General features: G+C 35.2%; 1 protein-coding gene across 1 annotated transcript in view; it reads right to left on the reverse strand.

Annotated features, from left to right (window-relative positions):
• Positions 1 to 4,179: 4,179 nt before the first annotated feature.
• Positions 4,180 to 16,607, reverse strand: part of LOC589176 (F-box/LRR-repeat protein 20) — a 36,365-nt gene continuing 23,937 nt past the window's right edge. Inside the window, exons 6-14 of the mRNA XM_030973309.1 lie at positions 16,263 to 16,427; positions 12,211 to 12,337; positions 9,830 to 9,904; positions 8,632 to 8,762; positions 7,977 to 8,037; positions 6,952 to 6,996; positions 6,417 to 6,473; positions 5,410 to 5,622; positions 4,180 to 4,741 (exon numbers count right to left, since the gene is read on the reverse strand). Coding sequence (XP_030829169.1) covers positions 4,634 to 4,741; positions 5,410 to 5,622; positions 6,417 to 6,473; positions 6,952 to 6,996; positions 7,977 to 8,037; positions 8,632 to 8,762; positions 9,830 to 9,904; positions 12,211 to 12,337; positions 16,263 to 16,427 — 982 coding nt within the window. The 3' untranslated portion in view covers positions 4,180 to 4,633. The remainder of the gene's footprint in view (positions 4,742 to 5,409; positions 5,623 to 6,416; positions 6,474 to 6,951; positions 6,997 to 7,976; positions 8,038 to 8,631; positions 8,763 to 9,829; positions 9,905 to 12,210; positions 12,338 to 16,262; positions 16,428 to 16,607) is intronic.

A 16,607-nucleotide genomic window follows, 5' to 3' on the forward strand; every position in this document is an offset into this window, starting at 1 on the left:
CTTGTCCCATACATGTATGTTGCATAGACAGTGCAACCAAGTGCAGTACACCTGCATTTGGGCAAAGGCAAAAGTGAAGTGTCTCAAAATGCATTGTTATTGTCAACAGTGAATTCGTCATTTGGAGGACGGATTGTATTTCTGAAGGAATAGAAATGCATTATGAAGCGTTTAACTTTTGACAAGACGCCGAGTGACTAAAAAGAGACTAATTGCGAAAACCTGGGTGAATGCCATGGGAGTGGCGTCAGCTAACGCCACTTGATCGAGCATTTACATGGGTCTCTAGATCTCTCTTTGTCGCCGGCTAGACTCATCTCAGCCGCTGATTGTCATGGAAAATAGCCCGAGTCAGGAGGCCTTGTCAAAAGGCCACTTTTGACTTGGCCTCATATTCAGGTGAACTGCACATTCCATGATGACATAATGGTTACAAACTGGGCATCACTGTAAACGCCAAGTATGATAGTATACTAACAAGATGGTTATTAATGCTAAAACTTGAATCACAGAGATTTTTTGAGGGGTTTAGTTTAGACCATGTTTGATCCATTATGAATAAGCAGATGTACATGCGATAGTGTATGTAAGGCACCAAGACATGGTACATGGTATGCATGGTACATTTGAAGTGCTTGTAAATGATTATGTCAACTGTGTACTCAAATGAAATGAGAAACAATGATTTCTATAAAGGCCTTGTTTCATAACAATTGTTATCAATAACAAGATACAATAATTGTTATAAACTACTGAAATCTTTACATTTTAAATAATAGTCAGATTTGTATGACACGTAAATGACGTAATACTAAGTTTCTAAGCGCATTCCTTTGAAATCATTATTACCTTGTCATTGGATTCAATTGCTAATTTGCACATGATAGCGGACACACTTCGCTCCCTGGGGAGTAATCTGGACAGACATTATTTTACAAGCGCAAACATGCCAATGCATTTGTCTGGCTATGAGCGGATCTGTTGTTACTGATAACAAATTTCATGAAACAGGGCTTGGTGTTTGGTGATCCCACATTGTCAATATATTGTACAAGTGTTTTTAAATATGATGCATGTGAGTTCACACAGCGTGAGTATCTTACATCGGTGTCCACAACAATACAATACTATCGTATTAAAGCTTTCTTCTAGTTTGTACCCAAAGACTTCCATCCAAACACAACAACATATCAATATTTCCTCATCCAAACAGCCCATTACATCCTAATATCTTTCTGATTCTGTCTCATTTCTAGGATATAGGCCATCCACAACCTAATCATAACAATTCTTATATGCTTTTCATTTATGTAATTACAGCTTTGTGTTGCAAAAACATGATAACAGATGTAGTACTAGTACATTCATGTATTAAATTTTTTAGAAAAAATGTAATCATCATCACATCTGCATATTAAATACCTATCTAAGTTCTTCTTTCTCCATCCACCTTTGTTGTATATAAATTAGCTTTGGAATAATATGTACAGATAGTTGATTGCAGAAATACACAAAAGGACAAGAAAATCAAGTGATAGCTTACAGAGGCCAATCGTCAAAAATTCTCTACTTCGTTTTCAAGGAGCTGACCACTACCACTGTAGAATATAAATCGCAGCTCATAATTCTTGGATTTCACTCAGATTCTAAGCTGATATGCACACAACACTCTCTGCATACATGTATCAGAGTTCAGACAGTTCCTTTGCTTAATTTCCAATAATCTTCCATGGCACATCCATTTTACATCAAAATGTCAGTCTCCAACTCTCCATCAGAATCATTACCATTGCTAAAGGGGTAGGCTTTCATCATCCTTTACAAAATTTCTTCACTTTGAACATATTTAGAGAAGAATTCATCACCTCGCTGTATACCTAGGTGTATCTCCATTGGTCTGAACAAGCTAGAGCTCGAGATATAAGCCACCTAGGAAATACTATCTGCACAAGGGCCAATAAAGGTCGCTTGTACAAAACTGTAAAACTCATCAAGAAGACTGCTGGAAACATGTTCATGAAGATAATCATTATTCATTTATGAACCGGCGGTACATTCTATGTAACACAGGTGGAAGTATCGTTTCCAAGAGGGCAAACAAAAGTTGTTCATGAAGCATCTCCATCACTTTGGCAGTGATCATTCTCAAACGCACAAAGTGCGACGTCTGCATGTGTACAAGCTGTGTGAATATTTGGGGTTGATATATATAGGGCTGATCAGTGGCCTCTTAATAATAAAATGTCAACGTTTGAAGATCCAATCTCCATTAGCCGGTGTCAAATAGATGGATGCACATTCATGTACTATTTGGTCATATCAAGTTTCTACATACATGAATAGGTTGCTAGTGCAAATGGTGACCCACAGGACTGACTGACTGAAAGTTTGCTATTGACTGATCAAACAATGGCAATTAGAGATTTAAAGTTGTGTTTTTAGCAATACCACAACTTTTGTTAAGTTATTATTGTTCCTAGGTAGGATGGTAATGCATGCCTCTAAATAGGATTCAACTGTAGGCTTTTCATAATGAAATCCTATCAGCACACATGCCAACTATAAATTATATTTCACCAACTTCTTTCTTCCACTTTAGTCTTGAAAGGAATATTTGTTCACACATTTTCTCCCTCATTCTTATGAAGAGTTTGCATAACATGATCTATCAAACAGCAGAGGTTATACATTGCAATACCATGTAGATATGAATTGAATGGCCCAATTCTTTTCAGTTACTGCCCAAGCAGATGACATCCAAGTCTTGAGTAAACATAGTATGCTTTAATGTATGATGCATATAATAGAGCTGCAGCCTAGTCTTTATTCAACCCCTGAAGAAAAAAAAATGCTCCAAGATTCAGTACTTTGGTCAATCAAACAATCTCCCATCACAACTGGTCAATCTAAACAGAACCAACAGTCAGATGCTACTTGAAGAAAACCCTAAAACCTTGATGAATGTGCCCGTCTTTTTCTTTCATATCAGGCAAAGCTGTCAACATACTCTTCATTCACATGCAGTGAAGCTTTATCGAGAATACGCCTACACCCACATGTAAGTCTGGCATACTGCAACATCTAAAAATAATGATATGTGCGCATACACCATATGAAGACAAATGTACTAAACTGAGGATTATTGCAGTGTTCAAACTTACAGAGCTATCAAAATCAGTGTATCAAATGTTAAATGAATGTACATTTCAAAAAAATAATTGAAGTCCATCAATGATGCAGTTATAATTAATGTATTATCTATACATGATTATAAGAAGTTCCTTTCTTGTATTACTAGACATGACATTATTCCCATTTCCTGCTATAACCCTTTTAAAGTTTGGATATTACAGAAGCAAGGTGGTCCACAAGGGGATTAAACATGCAACAACAACAGCTTGACTTTTTTGGGGTACAGGTTTGAAAACCATGATTTCATCCCCAACCACGATTATAAACGAAATATTAGTTATAAAATGTGTTTGAAAATGTTCAAAGTATGGACCAAAGTGCATCTAAGAGTCATAGAGCTCTTTTAAAAGCAAGCACTGTAACCCAGCCACTAGGGACTTGGTGCTTCACACATATCAGTTCATACTCCTTCCAAATTCAAATTTTACATGTTTGAATATTTGTTTGTGGACCACCCCAACGGAAGCATACGGTAAAGACCTTGTCAGAATCACATGATCATTATTTGAGTTTCAACGATTCATATTGGGCAGAACGCCAATTTGTCAAATTCTGATGGGGGCAGTGCCTACAATGCAAAAATAGAAAATGTACACTTTTCATTACATTTTGGATTTAAAAGTGTGCCTTTGCTGGTATGTACACATGTGTGAACAGTTTTTGGTGTGACATTGCAAATAATAGAAACAATCAATGTGTTTATAACAAGATATTTGGTATGCGGAGTTGCCTTACAGACAGTACTGAAAATTAATGAATACACACAAAAGGGTAGGGGTAATAAAAGGTTTGTGTACAATGTACAGTTAGTGCTTGGGCAGATATGGGTATATAGGTTTAACATTTAAAATTCTTTTCAGTCATATGTCATAACTGGCCTACACAAACTTGTATAAATACTCTCCAATAGCCCCCAAAACTTCCTTTGAGAGTTCCAGTAATGCCAAACATGGCACTACACTTTGAAATGTACATGTTACAACACACTCTAAGAGAGCAACTAAATGAGAACTGCGATAAATATTAGCTATTGATGTCATGCACTGAATAACCCAGGCTTGTGGTGAAGACCACAGATGCATATACCTCCAGAACCGTCTAAGAAAATCTCTGGTAACACACAGGCTCTCCTTCTGTATCAGTGCCACTGGGTTGGGAACTGCACGCATCCAAGTAGCGAGAAAATCATCTGGTCTGGCTTCCGGCCTTCTGCTTTAATAGAGTCTTAGTAGCCCGATTTCAGTATTACTCACACATCAAAGCACTGTTAGGGGAGCAACCCTTCTCCGTCTCCATGGTTCATGTTCCATTCTATGTGAGCAAGGAGTGGATGGTCAAGCATTCAGTGGCAGCGTTCAGTCAGCACTGGTCAAGCGTTCAGTCAGAGACTGCATGTGCTGGTTAAATGTTCAGTGGACAGACTGTACCGGTCAAGAAGTCTCTACAATATAGTACAACATCTACAGTACCGGGGTCTGACTCCGCCCACTGATGGAGGGGGCGTGACAGGTGCAAAGTAGGCGTGGACCTTCACGTTAGGCAGCTGAGTCTGCACATGGGAGACACAGGAAGAAAAAAAAATTAACCAATGAAGAAAACAAACTGGGTGAAATAAGTAATTGAATCAAACTCCTGACTACAGGTTTAAAATGGTGGAATCAATATACCAAAGTGACACATAACTTTCCCATCTTCCATTATATCCTTGCATTGCTTAAAGGTTGTCGGCCATTAGCAACTCTTATCAGGGACAATGAAAAAGAGCCAATTAAGACTTGATGAAAGATTAGCCTAAACGTCTAAAGTGTGGTGAGATTTCAGAGATAGATACAGAGTCAGGTCAAATCGTTTTACTACAATTTCACAAGGTATGTTATGAACAACAGATGTATGAAGTTGCAGGCTAATCGATAACGGACTGCAAAAACTGACATTTACATGCCTATGTCCATTACGGCCTGAGGTGGCCTGATATGTGACAATGACTTGACCACACAATAATGAATAATGGAGGCACAACTTTTGCAAACTTTATAGAAATGTTTCAAATATGCAAGGAACATGTGAGAAAGCAGTCAGAAGCAGTAACATAATTTGTTGTCACAGTTGAGAGGTCGTTATGGATTATATATATGATGGTCCAAATCACCCCCCCCCTCCCTTATTTCCCCTGAAAGGCTACATCAACGAGGGGATCAACCAGTTAGCATCACTTACCCTTAGTCTCCTGATGCCAGCCCTAGTAATGAGCTGACAGTCGTACAGCTCTATCCGCTGTAACCCTTGGCAACCCATCAAGTGTTCTAGTGAGGAGTCTGTGATGAGAGGACAGTTGTCCAGCTCAATGACCTGGAGGTGTTCTGTAGAGCAGCCGCTAGTACCGATGTGACGGATGCCTTCGTCTGTGATCAGCTCACAATGGGATAATGTCTTGAAACGATAATAAGAACACCATATTAGTCTTTTCATGAGTTACATAAATGGTGGGTTATATGTCTATCATATAATACAGACCCATTCTTCCAAGTTTAGTTATATGTTTATAAATGCATTGGTAATCGATTGGGGAGAGGCAATATAAAATAAGAAATAATCCAATTCATGATACCATGTACTGATATTTTCCATTTCATCATCAAGTATGGAGCTATAATATCAACCCATAAGTATTCGTAATGAATTTAGAATGCTGTTTGGAAAATTAAAAAAACAATTTACCTCTTATTTTTTCGCAGTCACTAAATGCATTTTGCAATTGCTTTTAGAACAGATATAGCCCCTTATTCAAAAAGATTAATTTCTAACAGATATGTTTCAAGAGATTCTAGATATATATTTAACCATACAAACAATATTAGGAAATACAGTATGGAATATGGAAAGGACCAGTAGAAAAGCAGAATGCTTGTGAGGATGGCCCTTAAAGAGAAAAACAAACAAAATACACTCAAATTAATCAATAATGATAATAAATTACACAAAATGAACACATACACTACCAAGTAAATACAGTCAAATTAATCAATAATGATAATAAATTACAAAAAAATGAACACATACACACCTGGTCTTTTCTCATCTTTGTTTATATTCTTGACTGTATTAATGCAGATATAATTTGTGTGATGGCTCCGAAATATTATAAACTATATTCAAATCATCATAACGTGACATAGAGGCGCTGGTGGACTAGAAACACCCAAAACAATGGAATTACCACTCACCAGCTTCTGTAGCATGGGGCATCCTAAAGCTAGATAACTTAATGCAGTGTCTGTAATCTATGTACAAAAACATAACATGAGAGGAAAAGAGTTAGAGCAACAAAAATAAATTATCTATCAAATAGCTCATCATGATTCAGTCGTTAAGTTTCTCAAGAAACTTATATAATACAGGTACCGATTCATTATTCCCCGATTTGCACTGCTGATGTGATGCTATTAAAGTCAATCATACATTTCTATATAGGAAAAATATTAGAGCATTCAAGCCGTATCTATTTGTTTAAGAATCTGCTTGGTGTGCTTGTTTGTACTCAGAAGAAATCGTATTACGGGGGTATACAAATTCATGAGCAAGCAATGACTAGGATTTATGAAGATATCGATCCCAATCATTGCTTTTAACATTAGTTATATCTTCATGTTTATTAGTATCTATATACATGTACATGTACATCATCATTCAAAGCATCATTAAAAGCAGAAATATTACATAATACATGAAATACATTACACAGTCATTGAGAAAACTTACAAGAACACATTCTTCTAGATCCATTCTTTCTAGGTCTATACATGTCTGTAGAGGAAAATGAGAAAACACATGTAACAATTTATAGCAATAACAAACACATAAAGAGCATGGCAACAATGTGAGAGAAAAATACTCTGGGTGTACCATTTTTATAATTCAACTTTCTATACTAAAATGTTAAAATTATGGAAAATTAAAAACTACTCTTAGCAAGCATGATTTGTCTTGGTCATGCTTTGAACACATGTATCTCAAATCTCAAATTTCATTTTATAATTCTAAAATTCCCACTCTTACTCTTAAATTTTGAGTATTTAAGTTACATGTATGTACTACAGATCAGACATTTCAAACATACAGTAGTATACTACAATACTAGACGTTACACATTCTTATATTTCTACTCTGGAATTTTCAAATGTAAGTAGACCACCTGTGAATACTTACTTCAACAAACACATACATCTAACTATGGATGAATATCATCAAAATTACCCTAAATTCTACAGATTTGAGATGCATATTTAATTTGTTTACCAAAATAAAATCTCTTACCACAATCAAATAGAAAGACAATATTTTGCTATAGACATTGTGACATATTATTACTCAGTTTTTACCACCCTTTCAAAGTAACTTAACTTTCAGCATTCACCAATCATTCTTCACTTCAACAATATCCCCCTTTCCATCAGAGAATTAATCTGTCTTGCCACTTTCAAAAGATCCCCCAAAACATACTTCTTCCCTCAGTAATAGAATATGATTCACCCATTATATGAGATTTATGATTCTCTTCAAAATCTGTTATTTTGTAAATGCTACGATACTTTTTATTTTTTAAAGCTCCTAAATAATCAATATTATTATTAATCATCTCTATATTTGATATATTAACCACAAAATTAAACTCAATGCAAAATAGAATCCTAATAATTTAAAGGCATATGCAAACAGTTCACTGAGTGTTTTCCTTCAAGGATGTCACCATTTTGTCTGCTGTTCGGTCAAACCCCAAGACTTACCCTGGCTAGGGCTTGGAAGCCGTTGTCTGTGAATTGTGAACAACCTGACACCTCTAACGTTCTGAAAGCAGCAGAGGAAACAAGTGTCAAGATACACATTTTGTTTTCATTCATTCATTCATTCATTTATTTCTAATTCTCCTAAAAAATACTTTTAACCATACATTATACATATAAGCAAATATGATACAATACAAAATGTATGTAATTGAATCTTACTTGCAATAACCCACCAGGCTCTTTACCCTCCCCCTTTTTTTTAATTTTCATGCTTCCAATAGTAAGACATTTCATTTGAATATTATTAATATTATATATGGATGATGGACTCTTGCATAAGGACTATACTCCTTTTTAGTTCATCCCTTCACTTTCATTATGTTATGTTTTTTGTTTGGATGTATGATACTTATGTATGTTTATTCGGTATTTGTAAATGTGACTATTATATATATTCTGTATTTTAATGATGAGAGTAAATAAATGAACTCGATCTTGAATATACATGTACACATATTAAATCTCTGTCAGACTGGAGATACATGTACATTAACAAAAAATCATATTCAAAATCAATTTAGATTTTTAAAATTTTGTCCATTATTGATAAAATCATACATCTCCAGGTTATTTCTTAATAATTAAGAGTACTTACTTGATTTTAGGACAAAATTGACTAAATGCACTGAGTGTGTTATCTGTAAGGTGAGTGCAGCCTGATACACACAGTGATTGCAACGTTCTACAACCCTTGGCTAGAGCTATCATACCATCATCACTGATCAGCTGTAAGGGATGCATGAAGAGATCGAGAGAGGGGGAGAGAGTGAGAGAGACAGAGTGAGAGAGAGAGAGAGAGACAGAGAGAGAGACAGAGAGAGAGAGAGAGACAGACAGAGACAGAGGCAGTGACAGACAGACAGACAGACAGAGAGACACAGAGAGACAGAGAGACAGATAGAGAGAGAGGGGGAAAAAGACAGAGGATATAGAAAACCATTAGATAATCTACCACAACTGTTTGAGATCACATTTAAGCATTTGTTACATTGGTTCATAGTCTAAACATTCTGTTAAAATAGGGAGCTTTAACAATACATGAACTATAAAAGTACAACACTACCATGAAAAAATACTTCTTGACCATGATACGCTATTGGAATATATTTTTATGTCTTTCCATAAAACTATATAATGCCCACATAGGAACTATGAGAAAAGGGTAATTCAAACAAAAAATAAGACAAATGAAAGCTCCAGGGTGGTTCAGCAGTTGAGCCCCCATCTAGATTTTACTCAATGTAATTCCTTTCACACCAGGGGGTTCCCCTGATAGCCCTGGGTCAGATACTACATGACAAAATTGAATTAGTCTAGCCTCTCTCAATAAAAAACAACAGCTATTCGCTTCCAATCTATTTCATGCAGTAAGGGAAAATGTATATCAGTACATGAAGAGACACAAACTTTTGTTAAAATTCTATAGTCAAGCCATCACTCTATTCAAATTAATTGCCTTTGTTTAAAAGAAGGAACTGAGATGTCAATAATACTCTATGGTAAAACATAGACTGGAGTTCACATACTGAGCATTGTACAGTGGAAGATTTTCTATTTACCTACATGTAATTTATGCCCTAAATACAGGTGTAAGGCTAAAACATCATAAAAGAATGTCATACCCGGGTAAAGTCCTTACAGAAATTTAAAAAATGATATGAAAGACAGAATAGAGAGATAACAGAACTGTAATCTGTATCAGTCAGCTTACTGTGGGATAGTCGAATAGGGATAGTGACAAGGTGGTTTTAAAATGTTATATAATACCTTGAAGGAGAGTAAGCAATACTTACTACACAACCTTGGACATTAAGTGTGGTTAGATTCTTACAATGGCTGCCTATGTGTGTGATACCCTCGTCTGTTATCTGAAAAAGAGAAGAAAGATTGAAATGATTTGAAATGTTTTAAATGGTAACATTATAAGCAGAAGAAGCTGTTCCACCATTCAAAATTGGTACAGGGAAAACCCCTAAATCTTCAACACACGAAATAATTGTAATTATAGCCAAAAGGCATTCATAACAATAAATATAACAGCCTAAAAGAATCTCTCCCCCCCCCCCCCAGCACAATCTTTACCCAATCAAATTCATGTTAAGTGTTCCATAGTTTTTTTATGTTGTTATTTAACCAGACTAATTTGTTATCAGAATGCAGCAAAATTCTATAAATTGATTTGCTGGCTATTCAACTCCCTCTCTCTACTTCCCATGCTCTTGCTCTTGAAGGCAAGGGGAGAGAGTGAGAAAGAGGGGGAGCGAGCGAGAGGGGAAAACAGAGAGAGGTAGAGACAGAGTGAGACAGAGAGGCAGACAGGCAGGCACACAGATGTAGACATAAAGAGGGGGAAATGGGGAGGGAGGACGGGTTTCTAAAGGAATAACATTAACATTAAAAAGTCAGGAAGATGGATTAACCCATCATCAAAATAGAAATTAAATGATATGTCATCCACTTTCCCCCAAACCATGTCTACACATTAAAATCCCTGATTGCAAAGTCTCCAATAACCCCCTCTTTCCTCTCTATTTAAAAAAAACCGGGTCAATGACTTGTCAATATTTTGTTAGACCCTGGCCAGATGCTAGCCCCAAGCCTATACAAAGAACCTTTGGGAGCTCTGATCGAATGATTATTACATTAATGCATGAGATGAGCTCTACATGTAAGTAGCTGGTCTACCAGGCTTTGACATGGTTTGCTGAAACATAGTAAGGGTTACACTTGAACCTGTGTTTAGTAACCATAAACCTGTGTAAAACAACCATCCCAACATTAAGTCATTGTAAAACTTGTCATTAAATGACCGATTGGCTACATTTAATGCTGATACAAAGCCTTCAGGAGCTCTGATCGAATGTACATGTATTCGTACATGTATTCTTACAGTACATCAATGTATGAGAATGGCTCTAAGTTGTTTATTAGTCTGCTACATGTTTGATTTGACATGGAACCACCTGAACCTGTGTACATAATAACCATAAACCTGTGTAAAAATTGACATAAAATGACTCATAGCTATTAAGCACAGGTACAAATGTTTTAAATCCACACCTGATTAAATGATATTCAAATCGAGGTCAATAATAAGGTCAATCAATTTGTGTTGATTTAGGATTTTACATGTACATCCATTTAAATGACATACCAATACAGATGGCCACTAATGGCAGCTTCATTGTAAAGGTCTATAATGTAACAATTGAAATGCCAGAGTCATGATCATGATTAATTCAAAATATTTTTGCAGTTTGCACAATTTTACAGACTTCATCAGCATCTTTGGAAGTCATCATTAGCATTTCTAGACTTGGATGTGCAAATGTATAAAATATGAAACTTCTTACTTTTTATTCAAAAGGTAATATTTTCAACAAAATCAGATGTGACTAATAACATTAAATGCACAATTGCATAGGAGCTTTTTTAATGTTTCTATTGAAATCAAAGAACAGTTTATACCAGAAAGCAATTATAATGTACTACTGTACATGTAAATGAACAAAATGACAATTTTTCTTGTCTTCATATCATTGGTATGTATAGTTCGGTAGGCCTATATTGAAGTTGCAATCACATTTTAAAATCAACACAAACTACATGGATTTGATTATAATATTCTGAAATGTACCGGTATGCATATGTTACAAGTTTTAAAAATGACTCTTCTGGAAAGAAAATATGATTAACATTTACTTTACTACAGATGTACTTGTACTACAAATGTATTTCTTAAAGGTCACTCCAATCTAAATACTGTGCTATAATGCATATCTGCCCACTCACACACAACAGTACTCTGGGGAATCAAATAATAGATACAAGACCTCAACAAAGGAAGCATCTTCATACCCGGTATATAATCTAAAATGCTAGTAATGATGAAGAATATATTCCCACAGAATGAAATAAATTTACACTGGATGTCCCCACTGGATGAAAACAACTAACTTGCGACTGGCACAGGCATTGCAAGCTTATTTTAGGGGTGAAATTCGAGACCCTACTTAAACTAAAACACTTCATAACATTAGTGAAAATCATGGCTTAAATTCCACCTCCACTTGGAAACACAATTAATTTGTTTATGTTGCTGTTCAAGATTTATTTCTCAGGCCATTAATGGGTCACATGTGAATGCGGCTGAAGGGTAGACTAAGTAACTCACCGAATGACAACCCTTGAGGATAAGGACCTTGATGTGAGAACAACCTCTGACCAGGGCTTCGATGCCGTTGTCGCTAATTTGGTCACACCACGAGATATTGAGATGACTTAGAAGATGGCAGCCATCACTGTGTGGTTAAGCAAGACAAAAAAATGATTAATCATTAACGTCTAAATAGATGGCACAGCAGTTCAAACAGAAATGCTGAAATCATATAAGGACAATTTGGTGATCTACTATTATATGAATTGAGAGTATGAAAGACAAGCGGGGTGATAACCTTAACTGATGATAACGCAAAGGACACTATGGCGAATTGAATGAAGAGGTACATATTACAAATTTTATTAATATTTTATGAATGAATAAAAGAATAAAAGTAAATAAACATGTCTAGGGTAATTCTGTGTGTGTTGTTCCATATGAAACCATTCTTCATCAATTAAGTTTATTCTAAAAATACAAATTTCTTGATACAAGTATACAACCATTTTCAGATGGTTCTGCATGTCATTAATTAAAGGTAGAAAATGTTGTCTAGATGTACCGTATAACATATACTGAATTGTCCTACAGTGTATATACATTTGTATTTTGTTTTCAAAATATTTATTCCCCCAAATTATTTATCTTTAATGTTGCAAAGGGAAGACCTTGCATCATGAACCTAATCCCTCCTTTTATAAGGGAGAAAGAAGCTGTTTGTTTTAATTTCACTACTGGCATACAATTTGGATCTACCAGCATATCTTCGTTTTTCATTTTCAACCCTGATTTTATTGCATGTTCATAACCTTACATCCTGAAATAGATCATTTAAGTAAACAAATGTCTGTATGGTGTCTATCAAAATACGAAGGTCCTCCCCCCCCCCTCCCCCCGATAGCGTGATTAAAATAGCAAAACACATAAGCTCTGAGTGAGTCATTAGGATTGCCAAAACTTATCTTAAATTAGTATCCAAATTTGAGGTCTTAAGTGTTAGGATTTCATTGTTAATTAAGTTGTTGCTTTCAAATATCTTTTATGGGATCAGTGATCAGTGGTCACCATAAAATATCAGGACAAAATAAAAAGCAATATCTCATACAGACACATGGTAAAACATTAAGTTAATCTTTGGCAGGAATTGTTGCTGACAGCTTAAAAGGATTTTTTGGGTACCTATTTATATTTTAACTCAGAGACAATGAACTACAGTATATTGTATCTTAAATTTTGGGGAAAATGAAATGAAATAAATGAATGATTGAATGAATCAAATGAAAGCTCAAATATATTGATGCTAGAGAGCTGGTAACATCAGTAGATGGAATTCCTTTCAACATTGTCTAATACCTGGATTTATTATACTCACACATTTTTTTCTCTTAATTTTTCTACATGAATTTTGAACATCTTTCTTCCAATAATACATGTAATTAGCATGAAATGCATCATGTCAATTAACTGAAAAGTCCCTTGATTATATTAGTGATACCATACATTATTTATTATAAAACTCTTAAGAAGTTGATTTATTGACCTTGTGGCAGACCAGCAGAGTAACTAAACAAGTTATACAATACATTCTACTAATACTATATTACATCTTCATGTACTACTTGTATATTTATATAAATAAAAATCACATGAAAACATGTCTCCCTAATTAACTACTAAAATATCATATCTGAAAGATTCAACTTTCAGATTGATTTTCAACTGCATGATTGAGGGCAAAAAACAATTATATTTCAACCAGCATTTGATATAATCTAAAATGATTTTTTTTTTGGTGACATGATGCCTTCCACTGTAGTGGTGACATGATGCCTTCCACTGTAGTGGTGACAAAACTTGTTCAATATATTAGAAAACCACTGTCTATGTATGTGCATGTATAAGAGAAGGACAAAAAAAGTACCAGTTCAGCAATAGCTATGAAGAATAAAATGTTAACATGTACATTGCAGCACTTTTCATATTTTTTTTAAAGATTCTGGTAAACAAATGACCAGTGCGTTCCCTGACTCTGTTTCACTGCAATTGAACCAGACCATCAAAAGCATGGCATGTCAATTACATGGCAACATTATCACATAATGTTAAGTACATTATCATCTCTGTGGGGCCAAAAAGGTATTAACTCATATATATGTACTTCAACACAGAGTTAATGCCCTTCTTGATCTAAGCAGACGTTGTGATTTAATAATAAACAACCAATGACTGTCACCCCACATAAACTATTGTTTGTTGAGTATCTGAAGGGCATTAGCTCCGTGAAAAAAAAATCAGATTAGTTAACACCCTTCTGGCTCTCAACAGATACCCTCAGAAAATGCACACTCTTCTAAATTAGATTGTAACTGTAGGTGGTTACCCTGCTTTTATTGAACCCCTGAAAGTAATAAAAAAAAGGACTTGTGCCCTTTTGGAGGTCACTAGCAGGTCACCAGTGCATTCACGTTATCCTAAACTCATTTTAGCCCACTACAACTAAGTGATTTTGACCTTGATAAAGCAAGAACCACTCTCACAAAATAAGTCTCGGCTCGCTGACTCCCCAGATGGGGTACACAACTAAAATGCTAGACACATTTATAAATCATGTATACATTTATCAGAGATGTCTAGCTCGCTGAACGCATGTCCAACTTTCCCCTTTTCGTGATCTGCGACACCCTTGAGTACCCCTGCTTGTAATCAGTTACACACATTTTGGCTCTTATCCAATAACTCAGTAATGGCATTTTGATGCCCCCGCACCCCGTCTGCGGCCCTAGGCGTCGCGGTTCGTACCTCATATGTTCGATATTGAAATGTGATTCGAAAATCCATTTGGGAAATTGTGGAACAGTTAAAGGAAAAATCTGCACCTGATATCCATATTCAATTTTGTTATTTTTTTAAATAATACTTTTTAATGAGCTTTCCAAATGTTTCAATCTAGATCTCATTTTTTCCCCTTACATGGATAGTTTCCTTGGATAATAACACAATAATAATAATAATAATAATAATAATAAAGTCATTCATATAGTGCTCTTACACATACATGTACTAAACAGTTTCACAGCGCTTCACAGAGTTCAAACAAATTAACAAACAAGTAGCAAAAGTTGAAGATAATTATTGAATAAGGATACTACAAGTGTATCTGTAATTCTACCAGAGATATTCATACATGTACATATGTTCTATTTATTTGTAAAAACTCCCTTTAATACCCCCAAACTTCAGTGGAAATGCTCCAAATAGGCTATACACACAAAGAAGTATGAATATTTCATGAACAGGAATTTTATCTGTGTCAAACCCATAAAGTCCAATTATTATTTGTCAGATCTTCTACCTCGATGCTTCAACTCTATGCAATAAGGAGCATCCTGATCTTATATCTGTTTCGATTAAGAAACCGGTCTCCACACTTCATTGCAGTAATAACAATCTAATTAAGGTAAGTTATGACTTTTCTCTGTGGAGCTTTGACAAATATTTATATACATTATATATTGGCCAAGAGGGCCATAGTTAGAAAATAATTTTGCATTTGTGACAGAAGAAATGTATAATCAACCCTAAAACCTAAAAACATATATGTTGAATACTTTGATGCTCTCTCTCTCTCTCTACCAAAATGGGGCAGATTTGGCTCCTAACTACACTCCCCCTACTCCAAGCCATGAAGAGACAAAAAGTATTTGAAATTTGCATTTAGATTGAGCAATATAATAATTGATAAAGTTTGATATCCTAAAAAGTTTTGGAAATATCCTTAATATTAACATAAATTGAGTCAAGTCGCATGTATTTGGTCATTTGATGTCCTATAGGTTCGAGTATTATGTAGTTGAATAAATGTGTCATTTCACTTCATATGCGGTCTTATTCAAGCTGTCAGAAGTGTTCTGTTATCTCATATAATATAATACAGGTAAATCACACATTAAATTCAAGCATGTGAACTTTCTGTACAAATGACCAAGAGGGTAGGTCTAAGCAGAACTCTCAATCTCCTCATCCTTACAATGTAACGTGTGATACATGATACATAAAAGGGAACGTACCTGAGAGACTTGAGTGCATTGTCTGTGATTGCTGTGCAGGATACCATATTCAACTGGCTAAGCTTCTTGCTATATCTGCTAAGACTCTGCGCTGTATGATCTGTAATTCGTTTACAGTCTTCTAAGTTCAGTACTTCTATATTTCTGCAGTTGTCTGCAAATGTGCTGCAAGAACAAGGAGATTTTTAAAAATTAATTGTGAATGAGAAAATGCAATTTTTACTCCCGTACCCAGTTTTTAATTACCTACAAATTTACATGCAATATCTATGATATTCATGTATTTCAAACATTGTATAGGCATGTACTTGTCAATTGTCAAATACAGTACATCCCATCTTCTAC

The sequence above is a fragment of the Strongylocentrotus purpuratus genome, unplaced genomic scaffold (assembly GCF_000002235.5).
Source record: "Strongylocentrotus purpuratus isolate Spur 01 unplaced genomic scaffold, Spur_5.0 spur5_scaffold_6, whole genome shotgun sequence".
Lineage (NCBI taxonomy): Eukaryota > Metazoa > Echinodermata > Echinoidea > Camarodonta > Strongylocentrotidae > Strongylocentrotus > Strongylocentrotus purpuratus.